We start from the raw sequence: 14819 nt of genomic DNA on the forward strand, positions 1-14819 counted from the left end.
TATTTCAAATCAAAGTAAAATGTTTTTATTACTAGAATAAACCATTGCAATTGAGTTAAATTTTATTATTGTTATTAAACAAGATAAATCAGCGAGACGTTTTTTCGCATTTTTGTTTTCACGTTCGGAATATTTTCCACAATATAAACAAAGTTAGTATAATTTTAAATCTCAAATAAAATAACGAAGCGTTGATCTTATGTAAAGGACTGAGGTTCCAAACTTAAAAGTTAGATTAAATTTTCATTTTCAAAAATTTGGAAAGCCACCAACTCAATATTTAAGACAATAAAGTTCATTGAAAAGTGGCCAGGAATTGGTGCTGGCCAGGTATAGGTGGTTTTACCCTATGTTTTAACATTACATTATTTTGAAGTTTACGTAAGATAGATATTTGCTAGACTTTAGTTCACTTTTTTTATAAAAAAAAGTGCTGTGACTCTTTCTCACAATTAGTGTAATGGCTGCCCTTATCAACCAAACCTCAACGTTGAAACAACATTTTGTGCTTGCTGGGATAGAGTAAAACTTTTGTCTATAATGCAAAAAATTATAATAAAATCTAACAGCTTTTTCATCAAAAATTGTTTTTTAATGCATTAAAAGACAAAAAACAAAACAAAACAAAAACATGGCACAGGAAGCATAATTAGATTGCAAACACTCTACTGATCGCAGACAAAAAGTGAAGCTTTATTATTAAAAGTAATCAATAACTTTCGTTTTGAATTAAAGATTGATTTTTTTTTTACATTAGTTTGCTTGGAGAATATTATCAATAACGTTCAGATCGTTGAAAATAGAAGATTGATTTTTTTTTTTTTTTTTTTTGCTTTTTATCGTTGTTGCTAGATGATATTTTGTCTGACTTTAAAAGCGCTTTGTTTAGAAAATCAGAAAATCAGCTTTGTTTAGAAATTATTATCAGAAAAATATTTGTTAAACATTTTCAACAATAGAGGTACTAAAGCTTTTGTAAAAAAAGTAAATAAAAACGTATGATTAAGAAAAAAATTAATTTATCTTTTACTATAAAACATTTTTCTTTTTATTTTACATCAAAGTTTTTTTTCGAACGTCAAAGTAAAGCCGTATGAATATATTTGTTCTGGTTTTTTAATGCATAAATAAAATATATCTGTTATGCATTGAGTATGTGGTGAAATTTTTAAAACAGAGTGAAACACAGATAGATAATTTAGAAACTTTAATGCCTCTGAATTTTTGTTGATTTGTTGTTTAAATTTTTTGTTCTTGTTTTAAAAGATTTGTTTCATTTTGCACTTTTAAAAACGTTAGTTATGTTTTGTTAAGTGAAGTTGTTAACAGTGTTGCTCACCATTTTTAGTTGTCTAAATGGGCAAGTTGACAGAGTTTGCAATCCTCTTTGATAACAATCGTGAAGTATTTAATCCTGGCCAAAATGTGTCTGGTTGTGTTGTCATGACGTTAAGTAGTCCTATGGAAATGAGAGGAATCAAGCTAATAGCTCACGGTAAAAACAAAATTAATGTACTTTTATGTAATTTAAAAGGTAATGTAATGTAGGTTTTACAGTTTTTATTTTAAACTGACATAGTTTTAAATAGTAGTTAAACTTATATTTGATGGTATTTTTAGAGATTTTTCCAATTTTTTTCTTCTAAAATCTTTAATAAATCAAAAATTTTTTAATAAATCTAAAAATCTAAGCATCTTTTTTTGTTGATGAGTTTGATAAAGTTTCTGTAATAGTTGAGGAGTTTAATAGAGTTTTTTATATAACTATTTTATCAAACATGATGTTTTGAGTTCGATAAGCACATCCTTCAACTTGTTGACAGTATAGCTGCTTTATTACTATTAGCTTATTAAGAGTTATATTGTTTTCAGAAGAGAACCAGTCTTTGGATATCAATCTAGTGAAGCTATCAAGACTAAGTAAACTGATATAGCATTAATGATAAACTAAAAATATGCATTCATTTTCAGATTTAATGTTCAAACTAGGGTTACCAGACGTCGTCTTTTTACGAAGGAGCGCGCGCTAAAATAAGTTCTTGCTCCTAGTTGTCAATTAAATTTAGTTCTTAATTTTTACGTTGTCGCTGTGATTAAATTCTAGTATGATTGACTGTCATGTAGTTTAGCAACCTCTTCTATGGAAAAGGAGGACGTATGGTAACCCTAGTTTAAACATAAAATTAGCTGCAGATTGTATGTCAGAAAATGATTCTTATATGGTGTCATAAAACATACTATTTTTATGTGAGGTTTGTAAAGAACTTTTACAGAAATTGAGAATAAGAAGTTCTGATACATATGTGGAATGGAATCATTTTCAGTTCAGTTCAGAAATTTCTAATCCAGACGGCACATAAAAAACATAATAAAAAATCTATTTTTTCTTTACTTAGTAACAATTCTTAGGTGTTACTATTTACATAATATTATTAGTTTACCTTATTCTAATTTTCTAGTTTTATTTATATTTAATTAGTTAAAATTAAACTTTTTATCGTGCATTTGTTATGGTCTCAGATATACATTAATTCGGACAGTAGAGAAAGCCTCATTTTTAAAATATGTTTTTCCGCTCTTTACAATATTATCTGTGTATTTTGGTAAATTTCTTGTGTTATGTAATTTAATAAATACCTATTTTTCTAAAAATTGTCTGATTTTCTTTTATTGTAGATTTATTTTATATAAAAATATTATTTCATAAAAATTTTACTCTTCGAACTTCGATTTAGTTATGTTCTTACTCTGGGCCTTTAAGAGCGCCAATGGTGCCCGGGCCAAAAATGAGGAGCAGCATCCATTTGTTTCAAATGAATCAAAACTAATGCTTTGATTCGTTTGAAACAAATGAATCAAAGCATTAGTTTTAAAAGTTTTAAAAAATCGATCAATAAAACCTTCAAGAAAGGTAAATAAGTTGCTTAAAAATGATTTTTTGAGCTTTTCTGGTCGCCTAAATATTGATAACATTGTCATAACTCACCTTTTTTTTGAATCAAGCTGCTGGATCAGATTATCTAAACCAAAATTAAAAATATTCAATTTAAATTCTTTTGTTTGGCTGTCAAGGAAATGGGCTGTGTTTGATGCATGAAATGCTCATTATGAAAGCGCTTTAGCTTACACTTTCTTTTAGTAGCGAACTCAGTTTCGAATCCTAGCGGTCCAACTACAACTACAGCCTCTTAGAAAATTTGCTACAAAGATCCGTTTATAATTTTCCAGCAACTGTTTAATCAAACGTAGCTTGTCAATCAAATTGCAGTTGCTTTAGTGATGATCGTCCATCAAGTAAGACTTACACAAAAATTAATTACCAAGATTCAACATTTTTAAAAAATACTTTAATGAGTGATTCAACTGCGAGCACATCAGCCAAATTCAGACTGTGAGCGCTGCAGAAACGCACAAAGTTTCTGAATAGTTTTGCCTTATTGAGGCTTGAGTTCTTTTGTAATCACATGACATATTGGATCCATTATCATGTCCCTGACTGCAGAAAGACGAATGTATGTCTCTATCCAATCATTTTAGAACATTTAGTGTAATAAGCTGGATTGATGCTGCTTCACACGACTTACGAATTCCCTCAGTTGATCTCTAGCTCCTCTGCTTCAACAAAGAAGGGACAATTAGCCGCTTTTGAATACTGCTTTTGTGCTAGAGGTCTCTTTAAAATAATTACATCTTGAACTTTTGGCTCAAAACAACTGGCCACAAAGAAGGGTTAGCATTAACTATTACCAAGTTAGGTTGAACATTACATTCTCCAATGTTAGATAAAGTTTCTTCTTCTGACTCTGATAATTCATTTGAAATTCATTAGCTCAGCTTCAGGGGAATTTTTTAAGCCCCCCTCTGATCCACAGTCCTTCAAATAACATATTGAGTGCTGTAAATTACACATATTGAGTGAAGCAAAGTCGCAAAAACTCAAATATTCAATAACTGGCCAGATCCTGGTAAAAGCAAGGCCACTTGTTTGTCTAAAAAATGCAATGCTTGATTCTCTCTTTTGCCTCAGCAGTCAAATGCTACTTAAAAAAACACCGCTTTTATCGTGAAATCGACAACAAATGTCTCATTTGCTTCAACTTCTTCATCAACTGCATGGTTGAAGAAGATGAAGCAAACCAATGGAATGCACTACCTAACGAAGTTATCAGTGCTATCAGTGTCAACTGCTTCAAATCTAAATTTGATCAGTTACCATTATAATTACCACAGCACATAATCTTCTGTACAATCGAATACGAACTAGCATTGCTAACTGCTCATGGGCTTACGGAACATGTCCGTTTCCGTCTAATTCTCCAACAGCTAAATCCTTTTTTTTTTTTTTTTTTTAAAAAATAGTTTATGACTAATTACAAGAATAGAATTTAAAATTAAAATTTTTTTTTTCATGTGCATTTTTATTCCGAATACTAAAAGTTTCAAATAAAAATCTCAAATACAAAAACAAAGCAGATTTTAGGTTGTCAATCATTAAAATATTTTCTATTTATTGTAAACAACTACAAAAAAAATAGATTGTCCGGCACCCCTTCAACTTGCCCCCTTTGCCCCTCCCTCTCAAAGGCCCTGTTTTTACTTGTAGATGTATGTTTTTTTGTTGCTTTTGTTATGGTCTCAAAATTACGTTTAATTCGGACCGTAGAGAAAACTATACTTTTTGAAATTTCGATATTGTTATGGTCTCTAAGTTACTTTGACTCTAACTATTGAGAAAACTTTACTTCTTAACAATATTTTTACCCGCTTTTTAAATCATTTTGATATCATGCCTTATGTTATTGTAATATTATCCGAAAATTTTTTTATTAACCACCTATTTGGCTAAAATTTATCTAGTCTTATTATAGTATTTAGTTAGTTTTATTACAGTATTTTTAATATATTATTTATCCGCTGGTTTGCATATGATTACTATTATTAAGGAATTTTTAAGCTATATTATCTTATATATTTTGCTCAGGTTTGTTTTCATTTTCACATGCACAATTTTCGTCTTTTATTATTATTCAAAAAGTTTCTTATATTCTTCACTACATGTTTAAATCTTTACATTTTTGCAGGCAACATTCTTTTTCTACTATCATATATTATTTAATTTTCTAGTGATGATTTTAAGTTGCGCGGGTTGTTCATTTTCTTACACTTTAAGTTAGTTAACAAAATTTGAATGAAGTATCTATGACAGCGTTAGAGTTTTTTAAAGACTATTGTGTTTTATTTAATTTTAAAAGGGTTTTTAATAGGGTATTTAGAATGGAATCATTTTCAGTTCAGTTTCAGGCTCAGTACTGCCTCTAAAGATTTAAAAGTTTAAGTAACTTATAGGTTTAAATTCTATATGACTGTTCCAAGATGTTTTAGGCATTGAGGGCTATTCTCATTAAGCTACATTATATAATACAGTATTTTTGCTGTAAAACTGAGAGGGCCACTAAAGTTGAGAAGGCTACTTTTATCGTGGTTACAACCTTCACTCAACTCTTTTACTCTGAAACACGAACCCGGGCAAACAGGGCCACTGCGCTGAGAAATAAATTGAGCATGATACTACCAAGGAGGTGGTGGGGATCAAATTTGGAACCTCTCTCTTATAAAGTAAGCGCACTACCACTAAACCATCACCATGTTTGTAACAATTAATATGTAGAGTATGTATTGTTGAAAATGTAGTGCATGCACTACATATTGAGCAACACATGCTCTACGTATTTAACAATTTGTTGAATATGTAGTACATGGGTTCTGTTTAACAAGGTATTAAGTTGAAGTTTTTATTCAGTGACAAATATTAATTTTTTTTATTATAGAAAAAATTGTTGTGTCAAGAACATACTTATTTATTGGTGCCATTGTTATTTACATAAAGAAGGGCAGGATTGAAAAGTCTGTTTTTTTAAAAAGAATGAAAAATTTTGTAAACAAAATTTGAAATTAAAAAAACTAAACATGTTAAGATAGGGCTCATAATATCTTACATGCTACCTAAAAATACCTATTTAGTTTCAGGTAAAGATATTATACGTGGAATATTAAATATTAAGTTATAATCATTGCAACTTGTGTCACGGAAGGAATCTAATGTTTCTTTTGTGACAAGTTTTAAATGAGTAAAATTAAAATTTTAGAATTGTACTAAAAATGTCCTTACTCAAAATTAAATAGATGTTTATAGGTAGTATGTAAGATATTATTGCCCCCTTTTAAACGTTTTTAGTCTTTTTTTGAATTTCCAATTTAGTTTACAAAGGTCATCTCTTTTGAAAAATAAAATTTTTCAATCCTGCCCTAGTGTCCTTTGCAGAATATATTGCATATGCTTTTTGCACCTTCACAATAAGTTTTTTTTTTTGAAAAAAATATTTTCATTGTTTTTTTTTAAAGATTTTTTTCCTTTTCTAACTTAGCACTTTTTTTGGCCATTCTTAAAAGTATAGAAAGTCTGAGGTTTTACATAGGGTTAATAAAGTGTCACACTAAATTTAATTTTTAATCAAAGTATGATCATTGCTTACTTGTGTGGAAATTTTTATTCGATATAAAGTGCTTTTGAATTTTAATTACTTTAAATCTCTGCGTGTATGCCAATATGATATCCTACTTTAATTTTAAAGTAAAATTTATGTGATTTACTTATTGGATACATCTTAGTAAGTTTACCTATAACATCTTAGTAAGTTTACCTACAAAGTAAATCAAAACAACTAGTTAAGTTACTACAGTTAAGTTACTCACCTGTTAAATTTGGACATAGTATTTAACTAGTCTGGAAATGTGAGTCATAGTAGTTAACTAGTCTAGAAATGTGGGCCATTTTCTGTAGAATTCTTAAAATAACTTGAACTTTATAGGGTGACCGGATTGAGAGTGCATCAAATATTTTTAAAATGACTTTTTCTGGAGCAGACTTTGATCATTTGAATGAACTCAATGCTGTTTTAGCTGCTATTGGGTTTCTATTTGTTGGAAACAGACAATTTTATTTAAAACATTAAGTTACCAATTTATTTTATCCTAACCAAAGTGAAGAAAGTATATTTATGTGTTTGTTTTGCAAGAAAAAATGTGTATCGCGAGGTGACTCGTCAATTCAATGCCAAACACAAGGACAAAATTACTGATAAAAAGTTTTGTAAAGAATAAAAAAAAGCTTTATCTTATAACGTTTCAAAATTATTTAGTTCTGATTACAGAAAAGCTTGCTACGGATAATTGGTACCCGGGGTACCATTTATCTGTAGCAATTATCAAGTATTTCAAGAAAAGTCATTACAGCTTATTCATTCGTAGAAAAAAATTCATTTGATGGAAATACTAAAAAATTTTACAGCAGATTCTGCAAAATATTTCCTGAAACTACAAGTTCATTTTAAAACATTAGCCAAAACTGTACTTTTCTTTCAAGTTTTGAAGTAGCAAATCTTGTCTTTGTTTATCTGACTGGTACTTTTTTTTTTATCAATGATATTATAATGTTTAAGCATGTATCCCAATTCATTACTAAATAAAATATTATATTATGACTTAATAAGAATATTTTTGGTACCTCTTATCCTAATTTAATTTCAGTTCTAACATGTCTAAATTGTATTTTGGCAGTATTTATCATTTTTGCTTGCAGATAGATGTGAATGAGCATTTAACACTCATCTCATCACAAATGCAAGCTTGTTGATTTTATTTTGCAAAAGATTAGCTAATGTAGTAAAACAGCAAAAATACTGTATTCTATTATGTATTTAATTCATCAAAAACTTATTACTTAGGCAGCCAGTTTAACACTCCTTAATAATAATGTCAACTTTATATTCTCAAAAGTAAGTTTAGGTAAAATACAAAAGCCGCATTCTTTGTCTTCATAGAATATATAAGCAATATGGTTGGTTCCACAGTTTAAACATTACATCATTCTACATATATATATATTTTTTTCATCTGAATGTTTTAAGTTTGATAAATCTCTTTTAAATAAAACAATAACGAGTTGTCTTATGTGGTGGACCAGGTGTAAATGAATCATTTAAAATTCATTTTGAACAACTTGCAATTTGCAGAAATAATTTTTAGTTTAAGAAAAATTTCTAAAGTATTTATACAAATTTGTTAAAATCTTAAATTTTTTTGAAATAACTTTTTTAGTACTTAATAAGTTTTTTACTCAATAACAACACAAATGTAATTTAGGTAATAATTAAGATATAATCTTCTACATTAGAAGGTAGAAAATTATACCTTAATAAAGGTATATCGCATATCCTACCTTAAGGTAGAAATTCCTACCTTTTTTATAGGGTATGATCTAAGTGCTTTTAAACTAATCTAAAATGATAAAAAATATAATTGGATTTTCTTGTTTCTAGTAACCAACATTGTGTAAAGAGTGATATAACAAAAATCAACATAATGTAAAGAGTGGTATATAAATTATTAACTAATCCAGATAAGTAAACTTTATATAAAGTATTGAGTTAATTTGGCTTTATTAGCTAACATTTCAAGTAAATATACTCTGAATATATTATACTAAGCATTTATACTCATAGAAATCTAGTCATACAGTCAATAAAATGTTTGCATCTATAACATATTTTAATAAAGCATATTCAAATAATTATAAGATCTGTCACGTAACTACATTTATTAAATGTTGATGTCTTTATTTTATGCTTTATTTAATATTTTTTTTTGGAATATGATTTATATATGCAATCCAAAACAATTTCTTGAAACTGAATAACCAATACAAGCACAATTTACTCTTGGCCTTTCAATATTTATCCCAGAATATATGCAACTTAAATATAGCAAAATATAATGTTTACACTTTGATGCACTCTAAAGTAAGCTGAGCACTAGTAAAGTGAGGAACTTCAGTGTTATAAGAAAACGGCCCACGTTTTCAGTCTAGTTAAATACTATGACTATGGTTTAGATAAATGCTTGCAAAAGTTAGCCATATATGCATAACTTTTGCAAGCAAATATCTATAAACATTTTAAATATTAAAATATAAAAAAAAGGGTACACTTGTACATATAAATGTCATATTTTTTATATTCCTATTTTATTTATAGAAATATCAAGATTAAACATTTTCTATAAATACACAAGTTGTTTTTTGGAATTTATTTTAAAAAGATATCTATTTAAACATGAGAATTTAGTATTCTAGAATTCTTTTAATGAAATAGTCTTGAATTTGAAATTTGAAATAATAAAAAAAGAAAAAAAAATGAGAAGAATTTCAAAGCTGGCCAACATTTTTTATAAATTTAATTTCATTGATACCGCAGGGGCGTACATAATACCCCAGTGGCATAGCGAGGATTATTCCTGAGTCAAACATAGATCTAGCTACAGTAATAATATAACAGGTTTAAAAAGTAGTGCAAGTGAGGAAGAAAGCTTTATATCATAAACATTTTTTATAGTTAAATATTTTTTGTATAAGCGTCATTAAAAGGGCTTTTAAAAAGTGGAAAGATTATATTGAAGCATTAAACGAGTGAAATAAAACCTTATTTATGAAAAATCAATACTAATGTTCAAAATATTTAATTTTCTATTTTTAGAATTTAAGCACTTATAGAAATATGATTCAACTTATTAAATGGCATTTTTTCTCACTTTATTTTATTGCAAAACAATTTAAACGAAAAAATTTAATGAAACTTAAAAACTCTGTGTGAAAAAATTAATTATACTTAAATTTTTAATAGTATGCTAGATCAAGAAGCAATAAATTTAAAAAAAAAACGTGGTAGCTAATAAGTTTAGTATTTTTTTAAGTCTACTTATTTTATTTGATCTTACTCATTTGATCAAGCAATAAAACGAGTTGAGGCATATTTTTACACAAATATTAAGTTTGAATTTTATGAAGAAAAATGTTTTAATTTATTAATTAGAATAGTTCAATTTACTTACTTAGTTTTATTTTAAATGCATTTTATGTTATTAATTAAACTGTATAAAAAGCAATAAAGCAACGTAGCAAAGTTGTTTTATGTTAACACAAAATTGCTTTATATTTACACATTTTGAAAAAATAAATTTGCAGTATTGTTTTGTTGTTTTATTATAAAACAATTTTTTTTATCCAAGGGTGTTAAATTGTTAGCATAAAAAGCTATAAAAAATTTTTAAATAGCATTTACAATAACATTTTAAAACACATTTAAAATAAAACATATTTTATCATCAGCATGAATGGGGTATTAAATAGTTTTTTTATAACTGTTAGAATTAAAATAGACTGTAGTAGACTGTGCATTAAATATTTGCTTTTTTACTTTTTACTTTTAAGAGTATCATGTTAGTTAAAAACAAATACTAAAAGTAATATTGTAATATTATTAAATACGTTACTTGCATATTACGCTATAACTGCAACTTAAGCTTTAAATTAGAACTGAAGTTGCAGCCCTTAGAACTAGGAAAAATGGAAAGGTTGGCAATAAATTGCTAGCATTAAACTGTTAGAGGTTAATATTAGGTTGACAGAAGAAATTAGACAGAAACTCTTTCAGGTACTCAGTTATGTTGACATTGCTGAATGCTGACCCAATGTCTGAAACTGTAAATTATAACAGTAACTTGAGCAACAAACCCCACTAAATGAAAGTATTATGAGATATAACTTAAATACATGAGATATTGTGTTTCAAAAATAGCAATTATAAACTAATGTACAAAAAAACTATTTTGTAATAAGGCAACCCCTTTACCACAAATCGGCAGCAGGGAAAAGGGGAGGGGGAATCAATAGAATTAAAAATTTTTAGTGATTAGATTTTTTTTGCTTTAATTCAAGCCCTGCTTAGCTTACATGTTTTCTTTCCTTACCTTCCATTTTTTTTGGGCAAAAAAAGCATCAAAATAGTAATAAGCTTAATAATTTTGCAAGGGAAACACTTTTAAGATAAGCGTGAGGTGTTCTAAATACTTCTGAAACAACTGTGCGGTGTGATTCAGCAGTATAACTGTGCACAGCATTTTTGCTTAGCAGAGTCTCAAGAACTAATCCAAGGACAATAGCAACCAAATGAGTTACTCTGCTTGTGGATGGTTTAGTTAATTGTTCATCAGAGAAAAACCCGTGTTTATGTTTTTAGAGATCTGGTTATTAGCTGATGGTTTGTTAGAGAATCTTCTAAGTCCTATGTCTCTATTAAGGTTTTTATCTATGATATGTCACTAGATATTATTATTTAGTAAAAATAGGCTAAATTAGCGTATTTGTATTGTATTTGATTGAAAAATTTCTTAAATATTTGTATTTCATTGAAATGTATTTGCATTTCCATAAACTTGATTGAAGATTGTTTTTTTTTAGGAAAAAGCAAAGAGTTTTTTTTGTTTTTTTTTTAATACTGAAATAAGTTATAAATTTTTTTAAGCGTTATTTGAAGAAGGCTTGTTTACAATCTCCCATTTAGTAGACCATTTTATCATTCTTGTCTTGATAAAATCTTTGTATTTTTTTTAACTTCAAGTATAAATATTTGTATTTGTATTAAGAAAATACTGATTGTATATATTTGTATTTGAATTTGTATTAAGAAATCTAGAATTAACGTATTTGTATTTGATCAAATGTATTTGATCTCAACCCTGAACGTTATTTCACAGATCAATATAATAAAAATTTTGGAATAATAATAAGTAAAGGAACAATTCCCAAGAGAGCTATGAAGTTATAATAAGTTATAATTCATAATATTTTTCCAATAATTAAATCTATTCGTCCTCAAATCTGTACCATTATGGTGTTCTCCAGTTTCTTTGAGGTTTTCTAGAATAGTGGCTACTAGTTTGCACTTGTGGATGGAATTCAATACTAGATTCTGGATCAAGCAGTTTGCTTGTTTGTAAATAACTTAAAATATTTTTTTTTTTACAAATACTTGTAAAAAATAAAATTATTACAGAGTTGCCTCTTTTGCCTCTAAAATTATTACAGAGTTGCCAAAATAAAGAGACCAAATAAGTAGAATAAAATCTTAAAACACTTTAATACCAAGAATCTGAGCAAGGAAAAGCAAATGATGAAGTGATCTTTAAAATTTATATTAGGGTTTTTGAATGGCTGAGTCACTTTTATAAGGTGAGCTATAGGTGGTTTGTAGAATTAAGGATTCAATTCACAACAGGTAATGCTCTGGTTTACAATAATTTTAATTTTTTCTATAGATTATTGCAGATTTCGACTGCAGACAAAATGGTTTATCCTTTTAATACCTGAGTGACTGAGAGCATCATAAAGCTCAGCAAATTTTACTTTATTATCACTTATATACAAACAAGTAGAGTTTATGTTTTCATTCTTTGACATTTAGATTTAGTAAACAAGAGCATAAGGAATTTGTTAGGCATTCAGCTGCTTGATTATATTTACTTAGCTAGTATTTTGTAGCTGTAACAAACAACATTAGTATGCCATCGCATAGTTTTGTTATTTTTTTGTTTTGCCTTGATGCTTCTGATTGAACTTAGGAAACAGCCTGTTTGTTGGTCAATAAGGTAAAATCACATCCAGTCAAATAGTGTTTCCACTTCTTAAGGCCTTCTATAATAGTGTATGTTTTTTTTTTCTATAGCTGGTTTGTATATTTCCTGTTTGTTTTAAGATTTTGAGAAGGTCACTAACTGTTCATTTCACTTCAATGTTGCTGCTCATGAATATCAGATGCATGTGTTTTGACAACAAATGGAACTTTTCCATTTCCTGTTTTTTTGACATTATACACAGGTGTTTTTTAAAGAGTTCCTAATTATAAATCCATCAATATTTCAGAGAAAAACATTGACTGCATTTATACATATAGGTGTTTTTTCAAGAGTTCCCAATTATAAATTCATTAATTTTTGAAATAAATAAAAGTAAAATTATACAATTTGCCATTAGCTTCTTATTCTGTATATGGCTTGTCTTCTGGTATGATTAGGTATCGATGGTAAGCGCTTGTAGGATTAAGAGTACTTAAAAAGTGGTACTTTGACAGTTCATTAATCTTCTCATCTAATTTGGGTAGAGGTTAGGTATCAAGGTAAGTGAATTTGTTTATTGTTTAAGAATATTCAACACACATTTAATTTTTGTATCTCTCATTTGTTGTAATTACTATTTGTGAGTTACTCACCTTGGAGGTGAGTATCCAAGTTACTCACCTCCAGTAACTTGGTTTAATAATTTTATCATTTTGTAATTTCTTAATTTTGGGCTTATCTATGTTATTGTATCTTTGAGATTTAGTTGCAATTGAATGACAATCTTAAGAAAGAATTGCAAATAGTGCTGTAGGTGATACTTGCTATTTCTTTAATCTACAAACTGACAAAGGAGGTAATGTTCCTCCAAAAGATCTTGTTATATTGCTATGTTGTTTCATAAAAACTTGACCAAGAATAACATCAGCACACAACTTAGGTAATGTTGACAAAGTGATATCTGTAAACTTCTGATTTTGAAAAATCATATTTACTTTACAAAAGCCTTGAATTTTTGACCTGAATGATGTCGATGCCATTGATGTTCCCAAAATTTTTTGTACATGGGATTTGATACTTATTGACAATGTATTTGTTGATAAAGTTGTCCAAGCTTTCAGTATCTATTAATGCAGAAAAATTTTGCCCATTTATTTCCACCTTTTTGAATTGCATGTTAGAGGTAATTAGGGGTCCCAGCACAAGTCTATTGTCAAACTCATTTACAGCTAATGATTTATTTGATTTACATTTTTTAGCAAAATTTATTTAATAAAATTTATGATAAACAGCATCTAGAGCAGGACAAGTACTAAACTAAATCGAAACAAAAACATACAACAAAAAAAGAACAACCAAGTGAAACGCATACAAGTGTTTCCAGTCAAAATAGAAAAGTGCAATGTAAAACTTTACAAGTATCCAACTTATTTTTTCAAGGTTTAATTACTTTTTAAATAATTTGTCACTCTCCTACTTGTTATCATGATGCAATGATGCTTATACCATGTCGTTTTTGTTCACAAAGAAGAAGAAAAATCAATAAACTTTTATGATATAGAATTTTATATATAGAAGTTCAATCAATTGTTTTTATAAAATGATAATATAATGTATAAAAGTTCAGTTCAATAAAAATTTAGTGAAAATCTAAAAAAATTATCATCAAAACATAATAATTTTAATTACTTAAAAAACCTGCGCAAGACTATCTTGGCAAGCAGCCTATGTAGCCTGCCAAGTCTTAAATCAAATTTTAAACAAGCTATTCACAGTTTGTGCACTCATTCACTCATGTAAAAGCCTGATTTTTATTATTATTATTGTTATTATTATTGTTGTTAGTTTTATTATTTTAATTTTTTTATTGTTATTATTATTATTTCAAATGAGTAAAAAGTAAAATAAATATTGCTGTTGTTCCATTTAGTATTTTAAGATTATATAGTGAAATAATTTGATTTTATTTCTTTAAATGATAATCTTGTAGGAAAAGGAGAAAGTCTTTGGAGTGAAACAACAGGAACAGGGAATGATCGTCATACACATTATTATCGTGGGTCTGAGCAGTTATTTGAATTTCAAGTATGGATTCATGGAAATTGTACAAAGTTTACAAATGAAGCTGGAAGATTTTTTTTTCCTTTTAATTTTATTCTTCCTCCGGTTATACCAAGTTCATTTGAGGGGCTTCATGGACACATTCGATATCAAATCTTTGGTAAGATCATTTTTATAAACTAGCCATAGGTGGGGTCACAAAATGGGTAGCAAATGTAAATTAAATTTAAAAAATAAAAAAAAGAATTATA

At 27.8% G+C, this 14819-nt stretch overlaps 1 protein-coding gene across 2 annotated transcripts in view; it reads left to right on the plus strand.

Moving 5' to 3' along the window:
- The first annotated feature begins 230 nt into the window (after positions 1-230).
- LOC101237069 (arrestin domain-containing protein 3) overlaps positions 231-14819 on the plus strand; it is a 56270-nt gene continuing 41681 nt past the window's right edge. Inside the window, exons 1-3 of one of the 2 annotated variants that reach the window (XM_065800409.1) lie at positions 231-330; positions 1349-1495; positions 14498-14728. In XM_065800409.1, the coding sequence (XP_065656481.1) occupies positions 1357-1495; positions 14498-14728 (370 nt within the window). In that variant the 5' untranslated portion in view covers positions 231-330; positions 1349-1356. Of the gene's footprint in view, positions 331-755; positions 962-1348; positions 1496-14497; positions 14729-14819 lie in introns of those variants that run through there. The other variant, XM_065800408.1, reaches the window with a different exon arrangement.

Source organism: Hydra vulgaris, chromosome 06 (assembly GCF_038396675.1).
Source record: "Hydra vulgaris chromosome 06, alternate assembly HydraT2T_AEP".
NCBI lineage: Eukaryota > Metazoa > Cnidaria > Hydrozoa > Anthoathecata > Hydridae > Hydra > Hydra vulgaris.